This window comes from Pipra filicauda, unplaced genomic scaffold, assembly GCF_003945595.2.
Source record: "Pipra filicauda isolate LSUMZ 115617 unplaced genomic scaffold, ASM394559v2 scaffold238_size1193820_pilon, whole genome shotgun sequence".
Taxonomy (NCBI): domain Eukaryota; kingdom Metazoa; phylum Chordata; class Aves; order Passeriformes; family Pipridae; genus Pipra; species Pipra filicauda.
The window spans coordinates 648,724-667,144 of record NW_024104352.1 but is presented as its reverse complement, the minus strand read 5'-3'; the positions used below and the strand labels follow the sequence as shown (position 1 = coordinate 667,144).

At 46.7% G+C, this 18,421-nt stretch overlaps 4 protein-coding genes across 4 annotated transcripts in view; all 4 read right to left on the bottom strand.

The window, feature by feature from the left end:
* The window catches only part of LOC114001208 (cell surface hyaluronidase-like), a 47,182-nt gene extending 41,734 nt beyond the window's left edge, over positions 1-5,448 (bottom strand). Inside the window, 7 exon segments of the mRNA XM_027746197.2 lie at positions 1,599-1,808; positions 2,632-2,801; positions 3,121-3,309; positions 3,621-3,790; positions 4,070-4,631; positions 4,762-4,999; positions 5,001-5,448. Of these exon segments, the coding sequence (XP_027601998.2) occupies positions 1,599-1,808; positions 2,632-2,801; positions 3,121-3,309; positions 3,621-3,790; positions 4,070-4,631; positions 4,762-4,999; positions 5,001-5,204 (1,743 nt within the window). The 5' untranslated portion in view covers positions 5,205-5,448.
* LOC114001204 (cell migration inducing hyaluronidase 1) overlaps positions 1-5,798 on the bottom strand; it is a 109,517-nt gene extending 103,719 nt beyond the window's left edge. Inside the window, exon 1 of the mRNA XM_027746190.2 lies at positions 5,435-5,798. The gene's annotated coding sequence lies outside the window, so the exon portion shown is untranslated. The remainder of the gene's footprint in view (positions 1-5,434) is intronic.
* Positions 5,799-7,186: 1,388 nt separating this feature from the next.
* Positions 7,187-12,004, bottom strand: LOC114001209. The gene is made up of 3 exons (XM_027746198.2): positions 11,764-12,004; positions 8,998-9,498; positions 7,187-7,724 (listed from the first exon to the last, which is right to left on the bottom strand). The coding sequence occupies exons 1-3, from the start codon at positions 11,927-11,929 to the stop codon at positions 7,717-7,719; spliced, it is 675 nt and encodes a 224-aa protein (XP_027601999.2). The 5' UTR covers positions 11,930-12,004; the 3' UTR covers positions 7,187-7,716.
* A 3,141-nt stretch (positions 12,005-15,145) lies between these two features.
* The window catches only part of ABHD17C (abhydrolase domain containing 17C, depalmitoylase), a 29,204-nt gene continuing 25,928 nt past the window's right edge, over positions 15,146-18,421 (bottom strand). Inside the window, exon 3 of the mRNA XM_027746183.2 lies at positions 15,146-16,658. Within this exon, the coding sequence (XP_027601984.1) occupies positions 16,439-16,658 (220 nt within the window). The 3' untranslated portion in view covers positions 15,146-16,438. The remainder of the gene's footprint in view (positions 16,659-18,421) is intronic.

The window sequence follows — 18,421 nt, the reverse complement described above, 5'->3', positions numbered from 1 at the left end:
AATTACGTCTTCTAAACCCTCAGGACAGGAATGGGGAAAACCACCTCTCTGGTTTACTCTGCCTCGAGGGTTGGAGTTTCATAATCTGATGCTGAAGCATTAGATGTTATTTAACTGCCCTCTATGTTATTTGACTGCCTTGCTCTGATACACATACTCTTCTCGGGAACTGCAAATATTTTAATTCATTTTAAAGCAAGGTTTTTTATTACATTTTAATTAATCTTTTTCTTAATGACTATATATCAAAACCACATTTCTTCCACAGAATCACGTATTTTAAATCACATATTTAAAATCTATTCACTGATTCACAGACTCAAAGCCCACAGCAATCACATGAGTAGGGCTCCATCTCACACTTTGAGTCTTGATTCACAACTATTTCATCCCACATATCCAGATAAACCTTTGATAACCTCCTTTCTGATAAAGAGCAAGATCATATGCCATTCTTTAAAGGACCATTATTAGCATAAAGCTTAATTTTTCATCCTAGGCAGGTTACTTCAATTCCAGCGGTTTAATACCCACAGGAGGAGAAAGAAATAATCTACATCCACATGTACTAGACAAGTCTTCTGACAACCTAAGGGCTCTCTACACAGAATCAGGCTCTGCAGACAGAGTAAATGATGAATATTAGAAGGCAATTAATAATTGTGAGTGATATGGACAATATAAATGAAGTTTAAAATACATGAACAGTGCTCCCAAATGGTACAGGTCCAGCATCCCATTCTCATTAACGCATCTTTTCAGGAGGACTCTCACACATAGAACACATGTATGTTGTGTCTTACACAGCTTTATCTCCAGGACTGAGAAAAAGTTGTCAGGAAAAACACAGGAGGTCATGGATAACTCAGGGAATGTCTCTGGGTGAGCGCACACCAGGTGAATGAGGAAATGCCCACAGATACCAAAACACCACTCAGGGTCTTGCAGAGCACACAGCAACTGACTGGACATGTTGGGACTGGAGCAGGAATCTCTCTTTTGCAGCTGAGATTCTTTTGTTGTTAAAGCCTTCTTTTTTTTTACGTTCCTCTTTACAATGCCCTTGTGAGGATCTAGGTCAAAGCCAAGTTCCTGAGGTCTTTTCTGGCACTGAAGCGGCCGTTTGGGTCTGTCCTGCTCATATTTCATTCCCTTTGTCATGTGAACATTTTTGGATATATTTCACATTGCCCTGACTGAACAACCCCTGTCTTTTTTTATCACCATTGAAAATTAAAGGTCCATTGCTTCAGCCAACTCCATTTAAAGTCCATTGCTATAATTTTAAATGAAAGTTCCTGTTATCACAAATTGTCCATAATTACCAAGGCAAAGATTTCACTACATCTGATCACACCTTTCATAATATTAATTAGGCTATGCTAAGAACCTTACATTCATGTCAAAGAACTGCACTACCAGAGGAACAGTCCTAACTCCAACACCAGGCAACTAAAGTTGAGAAGTTGGTATATTTCTTGGGTAAAAGATGCCTTATTTCAATGTTCTGATTTTTCTTTACATCACAAATGGCATGTGCTGTTTAGCACTGGCTAAGAAAAGAGCTGAACTTGGTACTAATAAAATATGTCTCCTACCAGAAGGCCATGAGTTCCATGTATGGCAACACACCTAGAGAAGCAGTGGTGGATAGCCAGGTTATCGAGGTATGTTGGGCGTCCATATCCTCCTCTCTCATCCACATCCTCAGCCAAGTGAAAATGCACAGGGTAACTGCCTAGGATTTGCTGCCCCATGTTTTTTAATTCCACTCCTGACATGTGAACAGAGCTAAAATTCCTTAGGATCTGTTGAGACAAATGTAGATCCAAGTAAAGCATTACAATAGAAACACACACAAAAAGAAAAACAGGTTTGGGCTTTTTTTCTCTCATCAGGCAATATGTTTACAAAGTAAAATGGGGTCTGATCCCAGGAGGAAGTGTCAGCTCCCTATTTCCACTCACATCAGCTCAGGACTTGCAGAGCCCCGTGCCAGCAGCTGCACACCTACGGGCTCAGGGCTGCCAAGGAGCAGCTGCCAAACAGCATGTGCAGTGTTTAGCAATAGCAGTGACAGACACGGTACTCCTGCCAACTACAGAAAGGGGGAGCATTTGCTACCAGGCTCTATTTCTTGGCAGCTTTTACTCTTAAGTGATTTTTAGCCCAGACCTGCACAGCTCCCTGATTTCCACCGACTGGTGGAGGAGCAGTTTTATATAAAGCCCCCACCACAGCAAGACTCTGCGCCTCCACCTAGAACATGAAGCATAACAGGGTGAGATCCAGCACTTCTCTGAGGGAGCGGGTGTGCTCTGCAGAAAGCACAATTTCTTCAGTGGTACCCTGTGAACTAACTTCACATTAACTCTACTGACAGCAATGTTGCTAAAGAATCCCCTCTAACCCATAGAAGGGTATGTTTTCGCAGACACAGTGAAGAAAATGGAACAAACTTACAGCAAGTCCGTTGCAAAACAGGCCAACAAACTTCCCCTTTCTTCATAGACAGATATACCTTTTCCCCCAGACACAATGTTAGTTTCGTGCATTAATCCTTTCACTCGTTTACAAAGGAAAGGAACTATCTGAAACCACCTACAAGTACATGCATTAAAAGTTACTCACTTTTATGTGTCCTCCAAATGTATCAAAAGAGAAAAACTGGCATTGGTTTTGCCCATAACAGGAGTCTTCCATTTCTCCTTGAATAAGTATATTTCTAGTGAGAAGACCAACCTCTGCCCGCATGTCGACACCATCTATGACTTCTCCCATGTGAAGATAAAGTGGGCTGCCTGTGGAAATCACAAACCTTTTAATTCAGAGTGAGCACAGTGTATTTGTTATTGTATTGTTCTGAGTAAGTGTACACCTTTCATTTAAGAAATCACCAGTTCTGGGGATGTGCCCAGTACCTGATCCCAGAAGAGATCAACACTTCCTCAGGCATCTACAGAGGACTGCTGCCTCTGGACAAACTTCCAAGTCCCAGTATAATATTGGGCCCTTCAGCTCTCATATGTACCCATGTGTTAAAAAGGTAATTAGAATGTAACAGATGAGACAATGTAAATAATTACTACAAACAATTAGTTTGATAAAAATATTTCGTACCATCAATTTTCACTTGATTACTTTTACATTCAGGACAAGGAAGGAGATTAAACTCTTCAGCCTGATGCATAGAATAGTCTGTACTGGCAATGACTATACGGTCACCAGGTAGCCAACTTGTAACCTCGTCCACCAGATGAATAATTATACCTTTGGTCACTTCCACTTTAAATCCATTATGAGGCACTCCTGAAAAATGAAGTAATCAATTATTTTTACAGTTCCACATGACAGAATCATGCAATTAACTGAAGAGCATACCAATTTAATTTTTATCTAGATAACTCTGTGCATGATAAAAGTGCTCTAGCCATTAACTATGCCAGTGCCATCTCTTTGTAGGCAGATAAAATGTTACTTTGAGAGAGAACTGCTGTTAGTTAGGTCACTGTCCAAGTGAGCCAAAGATTATGTTATGATTATCATTTCATTGTTCAGGTTTACGGTAGCCGAAAAAAGCAAAGCAACAGAAGACAAGCAATTGTCAGGGAAGACCGAACCTTTTATCCACCCACTGAAAGCAGTAACAGTGAAACGGGTGCCGTCGTAGGTGAGGAAATCTCTTCTGGCTATGGCTAACCCCGTTGTTCCATTCCCGTGATACTCCCGCTTATCTTCTGCTGTGGAGAGCTGATCCCCTCCTAGGATCCCCACCAGCGCCCAGGGCTGCCTGAAGGAGACGGGGAAGGAGCAAACCAGTGACATCCCGAACCCTCCACCCCGCAGAAATCTTAGGCAGGAGGGAGCAAGCAGAGCGACACGACTTCCCTCCCTCTGGCACGGGTTGCCCGCCGCACCCCTACCCGGGGTACCCTCCGCCCCCCGCCCGGGTCCTGCCGAGCCCCGCTCCGCCCCTCGGTCGGGACGAGCCCCCGGCGGAGCGCGGCCCCGGCGGAGCTGTCCATGGTGGCTCCGCTCCCGCCCCCCTCTGCTCCCGCCCCCGCCTCACCTGTATCCCAGGCGGGCGATGAACCTGCTGCCCAGGCGGTCCCGCAGCAGCAGCCGCGTCTCTGGCGTGAGGCTGCGGGCGGCCGAGTCCCCCACGGCCGCCGCCACCACGCTGCCGGGGGGCTGCCGGGCCAGGAAGGCTCTCAGCCGCCGGCCCTCGCCCGGCCGCAGGTGGGTGTCGAAGCGCCCCGCCGCCAGCACCCGCGCCGTGCCGCCGTCCAGGACGCGGAGGTTGAGCCCGCGGCTGCCCCACCTCCTCTCGGAGGAGTAGGGGCCGTGCCGGAGCCCGCCGGGGTGCAGCGTCTTGTCCAGGAGGGTCCAGGAGCGGGGCCGTCGGCCGTGCAGCTCCAGGACGCCGCCGCGACCCACGCCCACGAACTTCTGCCCGAAGCCCTCCACGGCCGCCCCCTCGGCGGCTCGCCCGTACAGCGAGATGGTGGCCCGCGAGCCGTAGGGGCAGCGCTCCGAGCCGATGTGTAGCTCCCCGCCGTCGTGGATGAGGATGTAGCGGGCCCGCAGGGTGATGGGCGGCCCGTGGGGGCGGTCGGCGAACACGAGCATCCCTGCGTGGCGAGGGGAGCGGAGCGGGGCTGGGTGCGCGCACAGCCGGGCCGGGAGGTGCCCCCACCGGTGGGCACGGCTGGGCCGCCCCCCGCGGTACGTGGGCTCCGGGACGGCGGCGGCCCCGCTTACCTCCGTCGCGGATGACGAGGGAGTGGAAGGCGGCGGAGCTCTCGAGGCGCAGGGCCGCCCCCCGGCCCACCACGGCGGCGCGGCGGGTGTCGGAGCCGGGTCGCCACGGGACGAGGTGCGGGACGGCCTCCGGGCAGGGCCCTGCAAGAGACGGGCGGCGGCAGCGGCGGGGTCGGGAGGTGGAGGGGAGCGGAGGGGCGCGGTACCGACCTGATGCGCTGCCGCCGTTCGCTGCTCCAAGGCGCGTCCCGCGTCGGCACCAGGACCAGGACCGTCTCCGGGTCCGGCGCGAAGGGCAGGAGGAGCCACGGCTCCCCGAGGCTCCCCGCGCTCGGCACGTCCCGGGCAGTCCCGCATCCTCTACCTGCATCTCGGGGCCGCGGGGTCGCCCCCGCCCGCAACACGTGCGCCGCGGCTGTGCACGGAGCCGGCGAGTGGCACATTTTGCTTTCGATGTGTTTTGGTTTTGTTGTTTGGGGTTTTTTTCCTTTTTTCCCCCCTCCAGTTAACGTCGCAAGAACGAAAGCAGAACCCCCCTTCCCGCTCCACACAGCCCCGGACACGGCGAGGCACCAGAAGAGCAGCGCGGACAGAGGGAGCCGGCGCGGAGCAAACCCAGCGGCGGATCGACGAGCGGCACTGGCGCGTTCCAAACTTCGCTGCAGACGCTTACCTGGAGCGTCCCGGCAGCGCCGACCGCGGACTCTGCCCGGCGCCTCTCGGAGCTGCCGGCCCGGGCTGCCGGGCACCCAGCGGGGCAGGCAGGGCAAGGGCAGGCAGGCGCAGGCAGCTCCCGCTCTGCCGCTCCGGCTGCCTCCCCTCCGCCTCCCTATTTATATCCATCTCCCAACCGCTGGCGGTGCCCGCACTGTTTACAGCGGCGGAGCCGCTGGCTCCTCCCAGCCGGGGACGATCCCTCCAGCCTGGACGTATATCTGCGACCGGCGCCCTGATGCCCGGGACCGGGAGGAGCCCCGCTGCCAGCAGGAAAGGTCTTCCCCAGCTACGAGCACCGGGGGCTGCGGGCTCCTCGCCGAGCTCCCAGGGGTGATGGGGAGCGGCCTCGGGGGGTCTGTGCAGACCCACAGAGCACTCAGCTGTGCTTAGCAGCCCCGTGCAAAGCGTGTTTCTGAGTACCAGCTGCCTTCGCAAGGGCTGAGGGGGCTCCAGACCCCGAAGTGCTTACCAGAGCTTGGCATGCCTCGGCCCTTCTTGAGGGGCAGCTGACACCTCTGGCACCTTCCCGTGGGGGTGTTTTGCCCTGTGCTGTCCTGTGTCTGGCAGATCTATGGACAACACTGTAACCCAGCAGCTGCAAAAGCTCCCCTGACAGCAGGTGAGCAGAGAGGTATCTGCCACTTCACCTCCCATCATCTTCCAAATCAACCTGTAGTTAGTCTGCAGTGAGAGGAAAAGGCTTAGAAGATGCTCTGACAAGACACAGCCTCAAAGAAAACCGTATGCTTTTAACCCCCTGGCCTGGGGCTGCCTTCCTGGAGCTTTGCAGGCTCCAGTCTCAAAGGACATGGCACTGTCTGTCACATCATCACACCTCTCACTGACCATCACACACTGTTTTGTTTTCCATGTACCAGAACACCACATTTTTTTTATAGGCTCTAAAATACAGCACAACTGAGCTTCTGGGTGGCACATAAATACAGGTCCCTGCTTTACTGCAGCCACTGCCTTCTCTCTCCCAGAGCTGTAATCCCTCATCTCCACTCCACAACACAACATCCAGAGAGGACAAGCTGGAACTGGGCAGGCAACTGTGCCAGCCACTGCTCCTGCCCAAGGCCAAAGCCAAAGAGGTACAGAGCCACAGGTGCTGTCGGTCTCTGAGACATTTGTGTGCCATCATCTGGTCAAACTGTTCCAATCTGTCACCTCTGAAATTTATTCTGGTGCAGGATTTCTTCTGACAGAGGGCACAAAGAGACTATAGTCATGTTAATAAGGAGCAAGTGCTGTCAGACAAAATATAGGAACAGACTGGAAGCAGGAGGGTGGGTGTGGGGCACAGCCATGCCCCACGCTCCAGACAGCAGCTCTGAAGAGGGAGCAGCACTCACTTATGCTAAACAAAACCCATCCACTCTCTTACACCTGGTCCTGGGACCCAGAGAATTGCTGAATCTGAAGATAAGCATCCAGCCCAGAGAAACAAATCCCGATAACACTCCCTTGTTTCAGTACTCCATAAATACAGGGAAACGTTAGAGCTGCCACCTTTGCTACCGGCTGTTCATCTGTCATTTAGTGTTGGCACTTCTATTCCTGTCTCAAATAGCTTTTGTCATTTTCCTTCCAAAAAAGCAGCATTAGTCAGCGTTGTGCCTCCTCCTTATCTGAATATGACACATATGAATGCAGGTCATGGGAAAGCAGAGCTGCTACCAGAAATAGCAATTTTTTTGAGAAAGATTTATCTACTGGTGGAAATGTCAGGCAATACGAGACATATAGGAGTATTTTGTCTTAAAACACACTAAATTCTCTGAATTCAATGGTTCTAGAAGTTCAAAATTTGAGGTAGAAGAGGACCTGAACCTCTATTTCACACCTGCTAGGGCCCTAGAAACCTCATACATTGCTATTTAAAATATTTACTTCATGCAAAAGATTTCACAGGCTTGCAATCTAAATAAAAGACAACAATGATTAATCTAACACAGTAATAGTGGAGGTAAATATAAGCCAGGCTTCGGTTAGTGCTAAGCTTTTTGCAGGCCTCATGGAACAATCAACAAAGTCAAAGTCACTCCTGCTTACCTGGGACTTTTCCTGAACAAGAAACCAAAATTTTTGAGGTGTGAGCGCTGTTTATGTAATTCAAAACTGTTTTTCCTCTGTAGCCTCAGAATCCACAGAAATAGACTGGGTTGATTCTTTTTCTGAAAGAACTACTCTCAGGTGAATGATTTCAGTGTCATTTCACCCCACATTAAGTTTTCACTGGCCTGAGGAAGAAAATTGCAGACTAAATGAGACTGGATGTATTACCCTGTTTTCTAAAGAATCCTATCTCTTTTTAAGATAAACACAGAAGCATCCATTACTATCTGTAGGTTGGTGCTCGAGAGGTAAATTCTTTTCCTTTCACTCTTTTCCAAATTTCATTTTCCACATTGATTTCTGTTTTGCAGCAGCACTGTGTTGAAGCTTATACCACAGCACTCCATTACAGGATGCATCCACAGCATGAGAACATTCCTGAACATCCTCACACCTGCAAGTGAGAAATCATGACTAATACTCACTGCCTCCAACACACGCCTAGTGTAACTCTTCCTCACAAAAATAACCAACCCAACCCCTCCTCCAAGTGCTACAGTGAGTTATAAACTGTAGTTTACCTTTCTAACAAAAAAAATGGATCATTTTCTGTAACGGGCTGCCAGGAACAAGACAACCTCGACTGTCCTGTGTCTTGGCACGTTGCAATGACTGTGATGCTTTGCCTACAAACACAGCTGTAACGTTCAATAACAAATATCGATGGCTGAGAACCTTCATGTTAAGGCAAGGGCAGAGAACTAAGCTGCTCTAAATGAGTCGCCTGACGGAATCGACTCCCAAGGCACAGACACCCCCGCCCAGGGATTCAGCTCTCCCACGGGAACGCGGGGAGGTTCCTTCTCTGAAAGCGGTTTTCCCGGGCACTCCAGGGAGGATGGTTCCTCCTCTGTAAGCGATTTTTTCCCGGGCACACTCCCTCGCTGGGCAGTTTCCTGTTTCCTCCTTACTGCTCCCGAGAAAGGAAGGAGAAGCGGAGGCAGAATCCCCTGAGCAACACCCCGTTCCCACGGAGCAGAGAACTGAAGGCGCCGCAGGATGAACTCCGGCCGTGGGAGGGGTCTGGTGCGCTCAGCGCCAGCTCAGCCACCAAACCTGCGTGCCCGGAGCCCCCCACGGACACGGACACGGACACAGACACGGGCCCCGCTCTCCCGCGGGGCGAACACGACCTGTCCCTGCAGAGCCGCGGCCGGGCGGGAGGCGGCGCCCCTGCACAGCCGCTGCCCGCGGGCCGGGAGGATCCCGCCCTCCTATCGCCCCTCCTGCCCAGGGATGAGCACCTCGCGTCTGCCTTTTGCTCAGCCCGAGCGCCGAGTGCGCCTCCTGGCACAGACCAGACCACTGGGTTGCATCCAGTGATGCCCGGCCCTGCGATTCCGCTCAGACAGCACCAGAAAGAGATACCAAACCCACATCTCCTCCTTGTGTACCTACCACTTTGCTCCTCTTCGGGCTTTAACGGCGTTTTCCTTGGTTTAATCATTTGCTTCTTGAGTAGAGAGAAGGCCTTGGACTGCTGAGCTTCAAACAGCACTCCCATGTTCCCGAGGAGCCGGAGCACCCTGTGCAGCAGGAACGGCTTCACCTTGTGCTGGGCCACCTTGAGGGGGCTGATATGAAGTTTGGGGAGGTTGACTCCTCGATCACAGTTATGAAACCGAAAGAGAGTCCAGGCCAAGCTAGGTCTAAAGATATCCATTAAAATGTATCTGGAGAGTTTAAGGAGCGTATCACAGGACAACTGCTTTTCTTGTGGCTTCTGGTTCAGGTTCTGACTAAGCAAACTTTTCCTTCCATGGTAACTCAGGAGAGAGCTGCTTCTGAAGGAGCTGGAGGGTTTGTAAGAGGCCATGGTCCCAGAAAGGTTTTTCTTACTGTGTAACAGTCTTCTGTAATCCATATCCCACAAAGAACTATTGGGATTCAAGCCATGTTCTGAAATAATCATAAATACAGTAAAACCTATTAAACATAAAAAGCAAAGAATCCCAGGCAGTTTGTTTCCTCAAAATTTATGCATATCTATATATCTATATATCTGTATTTATGGATGTTCTGCTGCAGCCCTGGATACAGTGCAGATCACTGCACTACTTTGACAAACACTGAATGTTTCAACAGGCCAAATCAATAGATTTGAGATACTTCTGGTTTTAGGTACTATAACATAATAATGATCATCTGCAATTTTTAATTTAAACTATTGTTTTCTGTAATGCTCAGGAAAACTATCTCAGTTATTCATACATACACACCAGAGTATACAGATTCCTAAAAAAAACCCTCATCACCAAAAGAGTACGTACTACTCCATATAAATTTTGCTGGAAAATGTTAAGAAAAATAATGATTCTTAATAAAGACTGTAAAAGCCTTTTTCATAGTTGCCTAAGAAAGGAAACTTTTACACTCCCACTGAGCCATTTGCATTTTGGGTCCAACCCCAGGCTCCAGCACAGTCTCTAATTTTCTAACAGATATCTAACACCTAAAAACTCAGTTTTGCTTTCTAGGTGCCCTCTCTGGTCTCTGCCTGCTGATTAAAGCCATTATCTCAGTGTAACAAGGTTAAGCTGTAGCTGCTCAAAGGCCACAGTAGCTTCATCCTGCTGTAAGAAGGTACTGATAAGGGAGAATTGTCACTCTCTGAAGCTCAAACTTTCTTCTAAGGTAGTGCCCCTACCCACCTCTCCTTTCTTCAGGCTGAGCCCAAAGGTTCAATTTACACTCTGAGAATTAATCAATAAAACAATTACATGCAATATAAGTAGGTTGGGACTTCATGATAAGTAGGGCTGCAAACACACAAGAAAGCTCCGATAATTAAAAGGGACAAGGAACCCAAACCTCAATGGCATGTTACCAGAAGTGTTTGAAATGCTGAATGTTTTAGTGTAACGGCATCCTGCTAAAGGCTGGAGGTCATGTCCTGGGAGCCCTGGAATATTCCTGCAGCCTTTCCTTTCATTTCCAAGCAGAGAACAGGATTTTTAAGACTGTTCTTCTATTTCTGACCGGGGCATCCCAGCCCAGCATGTTTGACAAGCTTCAGGTTTGTTGATTTTTGTTTAAGATTAAAGTTATCAGCTTCAAGTAGTTGTGACTTAGGGTCCAGGGGATTGCTTGCATATTGTAATTGTATTAGTTAAGTATTCTACTATTATGTTGGAATTTCACATATCAAAATGCCCATTTATGGCTGTAATTCATCCCTGAATTTGATCCAAATGCTCTGGCTGGACAGACCGGATCATCCCTGAAATATAACATTGCATTACTTAGAAACTGTAAAATACGACTGGTAGGACTAGATAGCAGCGGGTAACTCGGGAACACGTCATAACAAAAGCAGCATTTTGCATCTTTATGGCATCTTTCATTCAGAGCAATCGACAGGCATTGCAAGAGCCCTTTTCATAAGACCCCTGACAGATCAATGAGCTCTTCCGTTTAGTTTGGCAATGGGCTGATGTGGAAGGAGGTGAACTGCTTGTGTGAGATCCCTGGGAGGAATTCCCAAGGAGAGTGGAAAGAGGACCCAGCTCCAGGAGGACCCCAGTAAAGTGGAGTCCACATTACCCCATCCTCCTGGGCAGACGTGTTGGAGGGCCGATGGTTCATGCAGAGGAGGCTGGCAGGCACCGCTGCCATCCCACTGATGCTGGTCTGAGCCAAAGGGAAACAGTCTGGGGGCAGATCCAAAGCATTCCTAAGTGCACCTAATGGCACCGCTGCAGCCGAGCGACTTGGAATGTAAGCAATGTTAAATCTTTAAGCAGGTCTGCAAAGCTTCCAGAGCAAACTGCTTTGCAAAACGTTATTTAGAATAAACCAAACTTTGGATCGATGTCCTGTCTTCAGAGGCAGCCCTTAAACTAAAAAAGGCCTAAGAGACTAAAGGAGAAAATAAATGAAGGACCCACTGCTTGCAGTCACCTTTAAAGTCACAGTCAAACCGAGCCACCTATGTTTGTCCTGAAGTCAAAGTGGGATCCAGAGGTGTGTTGTGTCCCTTCCGCTGGTTCTCCAGACAAAGAAAGGGTCAGTTCCAGCAGCCCTGCGCCTTCTCCTCTCCCGGAGCAGCCACAGCCCGGGCAGCCCGAGCTGGCAGCCGGGCCCCAGCCCCGAGGAAGGTTCTGCCCCCGGGGCTGCAGCACCGCCTCCCCCGGCAGCACCGCCCGTCCCCGGGTCGTCACTCACCGTGTCCGCTCGTCGCCTGCGCCCCGGGCCGGGCGCCCATCACCATCACCATGATCACCATCACCAGGAGCAGCAGCAGCCGGGCGGCCCAGGGGCTCCTCGGGGGTGTCCCGCAGAGCCCCCTCCCCGCCCGGCGCCCCCCGCCCGCCCTCGTACCTGGCGGCATGGCCGCGGCCACCCCGGGCAGCCCCGCGGGGAGGGACGGAGCGCAGCCCGGCTGCCCCTCGGCACGGAGCCAGGCGGACGGAGGCTGGATTTCCCCGGAGGGATTCCCCCGCCGGACACAAGGGTCGGTTCTGTCCCGAGCCGCCGCTGGCACGGCCCAGGGGAGCGGGGATGCTCCGGCCTCCGCGAGCGAGGGAAGCGCAGCTCCGTCCCAGGCGGAGCGGGAGAAGCGAACACAGCCGCGCTCAGCAGCGCCCAGGTACAGCCAGCCCGGAATTCTACTTTAGAAAGGGACGTGCTACGCTCGCAGCCGCGCACCGCCGGGCCCTAAGGAAACCAGAGCACCTTTACCCGTACAGAAACCAGCAGGCAATTTATAACTGACATACTAATGGTGTATGGTTTTTAAGATAGCAGGCATGTCTCCCTAACACTTTCTGCTGACTTAGCTTAGTTACTGCAGAAACCCAGCTTCAAAACCAGACATCGGCAGAGGCAGAGTCAATGGAGCAGTGCTTCCTCTCCCACTGCAAGGACCAGCTCCTGCTTTTTACTGTTGTGGCAAAATTATGAGACCCAAATTCAACCTCTCACTTCGAAATTCACACCCATCTGATCTAAGAACTACCACTGGACTTGGAAAGCAATACAGGCTCCGCAGGTAGTTTCTGTGCCTGACCTCATTCTCAACAGCAGAGTGCCCACCATCAAAGAGGTCCCTTACCCAGCACTGGAGTACAAATGACTGCATTTGCCACACAAGAAATTTCAGAGCTGAAATAGCTGGAGAACTCCACAAAAAAGGATATAGAGAAATAAGTTAAATGGGCTTAAACCAGATCATCAGTCTGCATTCACGAGAATAGACCTAAGGGAGAAAACACTTTCCAAATGAGAACCATCAAGGTTTACGGCTGAACGAATAACCAGAGGAAGCAGGTACATTGGGTCTCTATTTCTATGTTTAGCACCATTTAGAAAAAGCAAATACAATACAGAGTTTATAGAAGATGTGTACAATGCCAAGCATAAATACAGGTTTGGGTATTTAGAGCTAAAGGGCCAGTGCCCCGAGCAGAGCACAAGTTACAGGAATGACATGGAAGAACGAGGAACAAAAACGCGGCAGAGGCAACACAGGTAACAGGCCTCCATGTGAGTACAAGTTAAATTTATAACAGTTACATAAATTTTGAAAGGATACATATCAGACTCCTTGGAAAATGCCACCTTTGAAGTTGTAACAAATATTCTTCTCTGGCTTTTTCAAAGTGCAAGCGCTAGACAACTACTGATAGTAACCAGATGTACCGGACCTTACCTTCCTGCGAACAAGCCATACCTCATCGGTGGCTGTACTACATGAACACAAATGGTCAGTCACACAGGAAAAATGGACAGAGCATCCCCATCAACAATAAAATGTTAGTGATCGCTCACACCCTTGGAAGACCCGTTGCATAATTTATCCAGGCACACAGAGCCATTTTTACAGTGACACCTTGATAGCTCTAAAATATGTATAACAAGTTCTTGTAAAGGCCCATATTATACATTTAAATGACAGAGTGTTAGCAGTTTGCTGGAACAGACTACTTTTTTTTTTTAACCCAAAATTTGTTTTTCATAACCTCACATCATCTCCTCTCCCATCATTTAAAAACTCTGTTCTAACCCTTTTTTATTTAAAAAAAATGAAGACCTGAAATCCACTGTCACGGGTTAACTGCAGCTTCATGACTTGGCCACATTTATTCAACTAATAGTTCTAAGGTTGACCAGTAGTGTTCTGAAATGCCTGAAAGTGATGCTTTGATACAAGTTTACAATATAAAGCAGCTCACTATCAGGATTTATTTTGTGTATAGCATATGTCAGAAAATTATAAAAATATCAGAATTAATTGAAGAACTATTGGATGAGAACCGGGCTACAAGGAATATTATTTAAGGGACCAAACAGGTAAACAAATCACTGAATTAAAATAGTGGTAAGAAGATCCATACCAGTGGATCAATGATAGGTCATTAACATTTTAATTAAGAGCAAAACATCTGTGTTACTTAAATGCAGATTAACTTCACAAAGCAAAACAGACAATGCAGAAACCAGATTAGCGAGGTACCTCTGAGAATTAGTTAAGCAGGAATTCAGGCAAATATAAGATAGTCCAAGTGGAAATTCATGTTCATCCAGAACACTGTGAACTCAGGCTGCTTGTGCAGAGACCACAGGACACATACAATAATGCTGAATTCGGATCCGGGGCTCTCATTAACAGAGGAATACTGACAAAATGCAAAGCAACTGCAAAGACAAGTCACAAAATGACTGCAGGTGTTGAAAAAGTAGTAACCAAAGAAATCAATTTATAGGGAAAAGGTTAAACGTACGAGTTTGTATTAAGTAAAAGGGTAGCTATAAGGGGTCATAAGGACAAGAAACATTGCAGGCTAAAGTTTCAGAGCAACACAAAGTTCAACCTGGGTATGAAAAAAAAACAGTGCCCAATTAGGCAAAAATCCCCCAAGTCACTACATTGACAGGCTGACTCAAAGTTACCTTGACTACTTGTACCACAGACAGCAGCTTTGTCTCCCAGGGCTATAGTCTCAGGAAGCACGCACTGAAAAAAAACCCACTGTGGATTTATGAAAGTACAATAAATATGATATAAAATCAAACATGTATCTGAACATTTATTTAAAATACAGGAGGGAAGTGGTGAGCTTGAGGTGATGAATAGGCAAAACTTGCCAGTTTTGGCTGGAAGAGTCACCAAGACAACAGCTAGGGGCCCTGCTGCCTGGGACATTTAAAACTCCCCAACTAGACAACACAGATGCACAAATCCAGAGCCTAAGGACCCAGATGGCGTGGAGCTGGATGCATGTCCTCATTTCCCTCCACTGTAAGTGAAAATACCAGTTTTTCTCCTTTTGCAGAAATAGGGCCAAGGCAATAATCAAAGACAATACACACTTGCAGTGCTGAAAATTAACTGCAGGCCTATTATAAGGATTCATAACAACTGTGTTCAAACATTTCTTCCAGGCAACAAATCATGATTTTTCATTACTTAAAACCAGCTGAACACTATTTAAACATAATCTCTTTTACAATTGATTTACATACCCAGGTTGCTCTATCAAGAAATCTGTATTTATACTTCCCTTGTGTATGAAAATTATGCACCAAATAAGATTCAAAACTTGAGCAAGCTCTAATCCATGCATCCTTTATTCCATTACAATCACTGTGTTGCTTTGTAGCAACAGGACACGAACTGCAATCAATCGCGATCAATTTATACAACAATCTGAGGCTTACAGTACATTTAAGGCCTTTAAATTTGGAAAAATTAGACCTATGCTAGCAGTGTAACAATTTTTAAGTGTTTTGCATTTCTGATGCATAATCTGTGCGATTCCAGTGTCAAAGAATCAAATTACTTCTAAACTAAAAAGATCAGCTCAATGAAAATTTAGTTACATAATTCATCAAAACATAAATGTGTAAATTTTTTTTTTTTGTCCTGGAAACTTTATAAAACTTTAATAGCAAAATAATATAGGGATAAAAACATATTTTAACAAAATGTATTCAATCATATACAAACCAGAATTTTGCAGTTTATTGTAACTAGACTTAAATTAAAACTACCAATTAAGAATCTATGCACAATGTAAATTCAAATATGTACAGTACTTTTAAAAAGTCTACAGGAATGCTTTACAGAAGGAAATGTCTGTTATGGCTATTATTCAGACAAATCTGAATATTAAAATGAGTTTTCTAATAGTAAATTTACACACTTATTTTTAAACAAAAGCAATTTTGTCCCTAGATCCTTTAAGAATATTCCAGTTATGCTTATACAAGTAATGGAGAGGTCGTTACAGAGTTTAGCCCCATATAGTAGTTTGTTTATTTTCAGGTAAAAGTATATTTAAATAATTTACTTGGGAAGATCAGTAAGTTAACAAAAGAACACTAGAAGGGAGGAGGGGGAACTTCATCACAATAACTTTCCAGTTACAATACCACAGCTAGAAACTTAACAGAGAAAGTACTCCCTTAGATTGAACCCATGATTGTTCAGAACAAGCTGTAGCTCATAACAGTTGTGTTCTCCACACTGAGAACACTGGGGGAAAAAGTCTTTGTAGGACAGAATTATAAATGATCTGAAGTGAGACAGAGAAAACTGATCTTCGATTAATACAGCACTAGGTAAAAAGTGTCCCCATAAGCAGCTAGGATTCCCACTTCCTTCAGGGCAACGAAGCTAAAAATTGTTGGAATTACAGTAGTTGACCATATCTGTGTGCATTAGTAGAATCATTTCCAGATATAAAAGACAAATTTCATCAGATGTTTGATTAGAACACCCTCAAGGCAGGGCATTTCTTCATAGTATAAAGCTATTACAGCTATCCAGTTAAAGCATGTGCAAAAACAGGTAATTTCTTCCGTTCACAGTAACTGAGGTAAAATCAGGTAGGTTTCTTCAGGAGTTGGGGAGTTCATGAGATATGAACTGTTTTAGTCTCTCTAAGTACTGTGCATAAAGCTCTATGTCATTATGCCCAGCCCCTTCCACCCAGAGGGGCTCTACCGCTCGCGGACACCGCTCGTACATGGCCAGGCCGTGCGAGAAATCGATCACCTCGTCTTCAGTACCGTGGATGACCAGCACAGGAGAGGTCACTTTAGAGATCTTGTCAATGCTGGGGGAAGGAAAAGAAAACAGCTCAGTTCGGGGCTTTAACTTTCATACCATTAAATGATTGATACATCCAGTTACCACTGCATGTTTTCAAATGGCTGCAAATCGTTGGAGTTGTGAAAACTGATACGGGACAAGGCTCATTCCCAAAATACACGTGTAAACAGGAGCCTGCACTGCCATCACCACCATCCCACCAGTGCTAACAACATGAAGTTTGAATGGGCAGCATGCAAATAAGGTTTGGCACCAAAAAGCCCCCACCAAAACAGAGGGTGTATCTATTACAAAAAACACTGTGAGGCAAGTGAGATTCCATGGGACATGCTGCAAATGTGAACTCTTCATATTACACATTATCACTGTCCAATTTAACAGCTTAGGAACTAATTAACTACATTCCAGTCATAAGATTTCATTTAAAAAAAAACAAACAAACAAAGCCTCGGCTCATGAGGCTTGAACCTCTCTTTGAGCCCCCAAATTAGGCAGATTCAGCTAAAGTGGGTGGAAAAATGAATATTGGTAATATTCGATTTGACAGAAGGACAAGTCTACTTCTTTATCCTACCTAATAAAAGGTGTTTGGATTTTCCTGCTCCTGAAGAACATGGAGGCATCCAATTCTGGCAGGACTGTTGATTTTACAACATGATCAAGACTGCTTAAAATTATTTAAAAAATACAGATGCCAGCATATGCTGACTTAAAAACAGGTTCAGAGAAGCTTTATGGAACTATAAAGTTACCTAAAAACTAAGATGTAAACTGAAGCATTAAGCCTCACACATACAAACCTCAGCATTCAGTATTCTAGAGAACCGCCACTGGTATTCCAGTAAACATCTGAGTGTAAACACATTTCTGCCTGTCTCAATACTTCTCAAAAAAAAAAAAAAAAAAAAGCAGGATTCAAGTAATTTAAGGCGCTATTTAAAATGTAGCCTATTTCACTTTTCCTGTCTGGAACTTGAGTTGTGTGCAACTATGCTGCATACAGGAAAAAATTCCAACATAAGAGAGGCCTCAGAATAATGCAGATTTTAGTTTTCCCCGTAATTTTCATCCCCAAATTAATATCATAGCTAAATGTAAATTGCAAATATTTTATATTCAACATGCTATATAAACTGAAGTTTTAAGCCCAAGGAAAAGGTCTATCCCGAAGTCCCACAATGTGACAGATGTATCAGCTACATACAGCTACAGAGATATTTATGCATAATTTTCATGGCTAGATACTAAGTTCTCAATTGTAGGAAACCCCTTTCACTTCAGTATTCAGATAATGAAACTATTTTTTTCACATATATTCACAGACCATTAAGCCAGATAATATTTGTATTTTGCAGAAAATTGGAAGGCGTCCCATTGCCAACTCAGCGACTCATAAAGCAGTATTTAAACTGCACATTAGCCTTACTTAGTATTCTCAGCCACACGACTCTGCAGCTAGAAAAATCTACAGAGACCAAACTCTCACAGAGTCCCAACATAAAATGCACATAATAGCAATTCACTGTAGGTGCACACAGAACTATTTTGCTTCCCACCGTGAAGACAGACAGTTGAGCTGCACACATTCATAAAGTGCACTGCTGTTTATTTTCACTGCTCCCAGTACCAGGGAAGTCAGACTGACGGCAATGAAAAGCTCAGTAGGGCAAGAACAAAATACTCAAGTGCTACAGTACATCTGTTGTCACTGTTTCCCCTTCCACTTTTTCTTTTTAAAACTGTTATTTGATTTGGCTGGTAACAGCT

Bases quoted from the DNA above. Each gene is read 5' to 3' on its own strand.
- LOC114001209 (XM_027746198.2), bottom strand. From the start codon at position 11,929: ATGCCGCCAGGTACGAGGGCGGGCGGGGGGCGCCGGGCGGGGAGGGGG. The intron at 9,499-11,763 runs GTGAGTGACGAC...TGATTATTTCAG, and splicing joins GCAGGCGACGAGCGGACACG to AACATGGCTTGAATCCCAAT.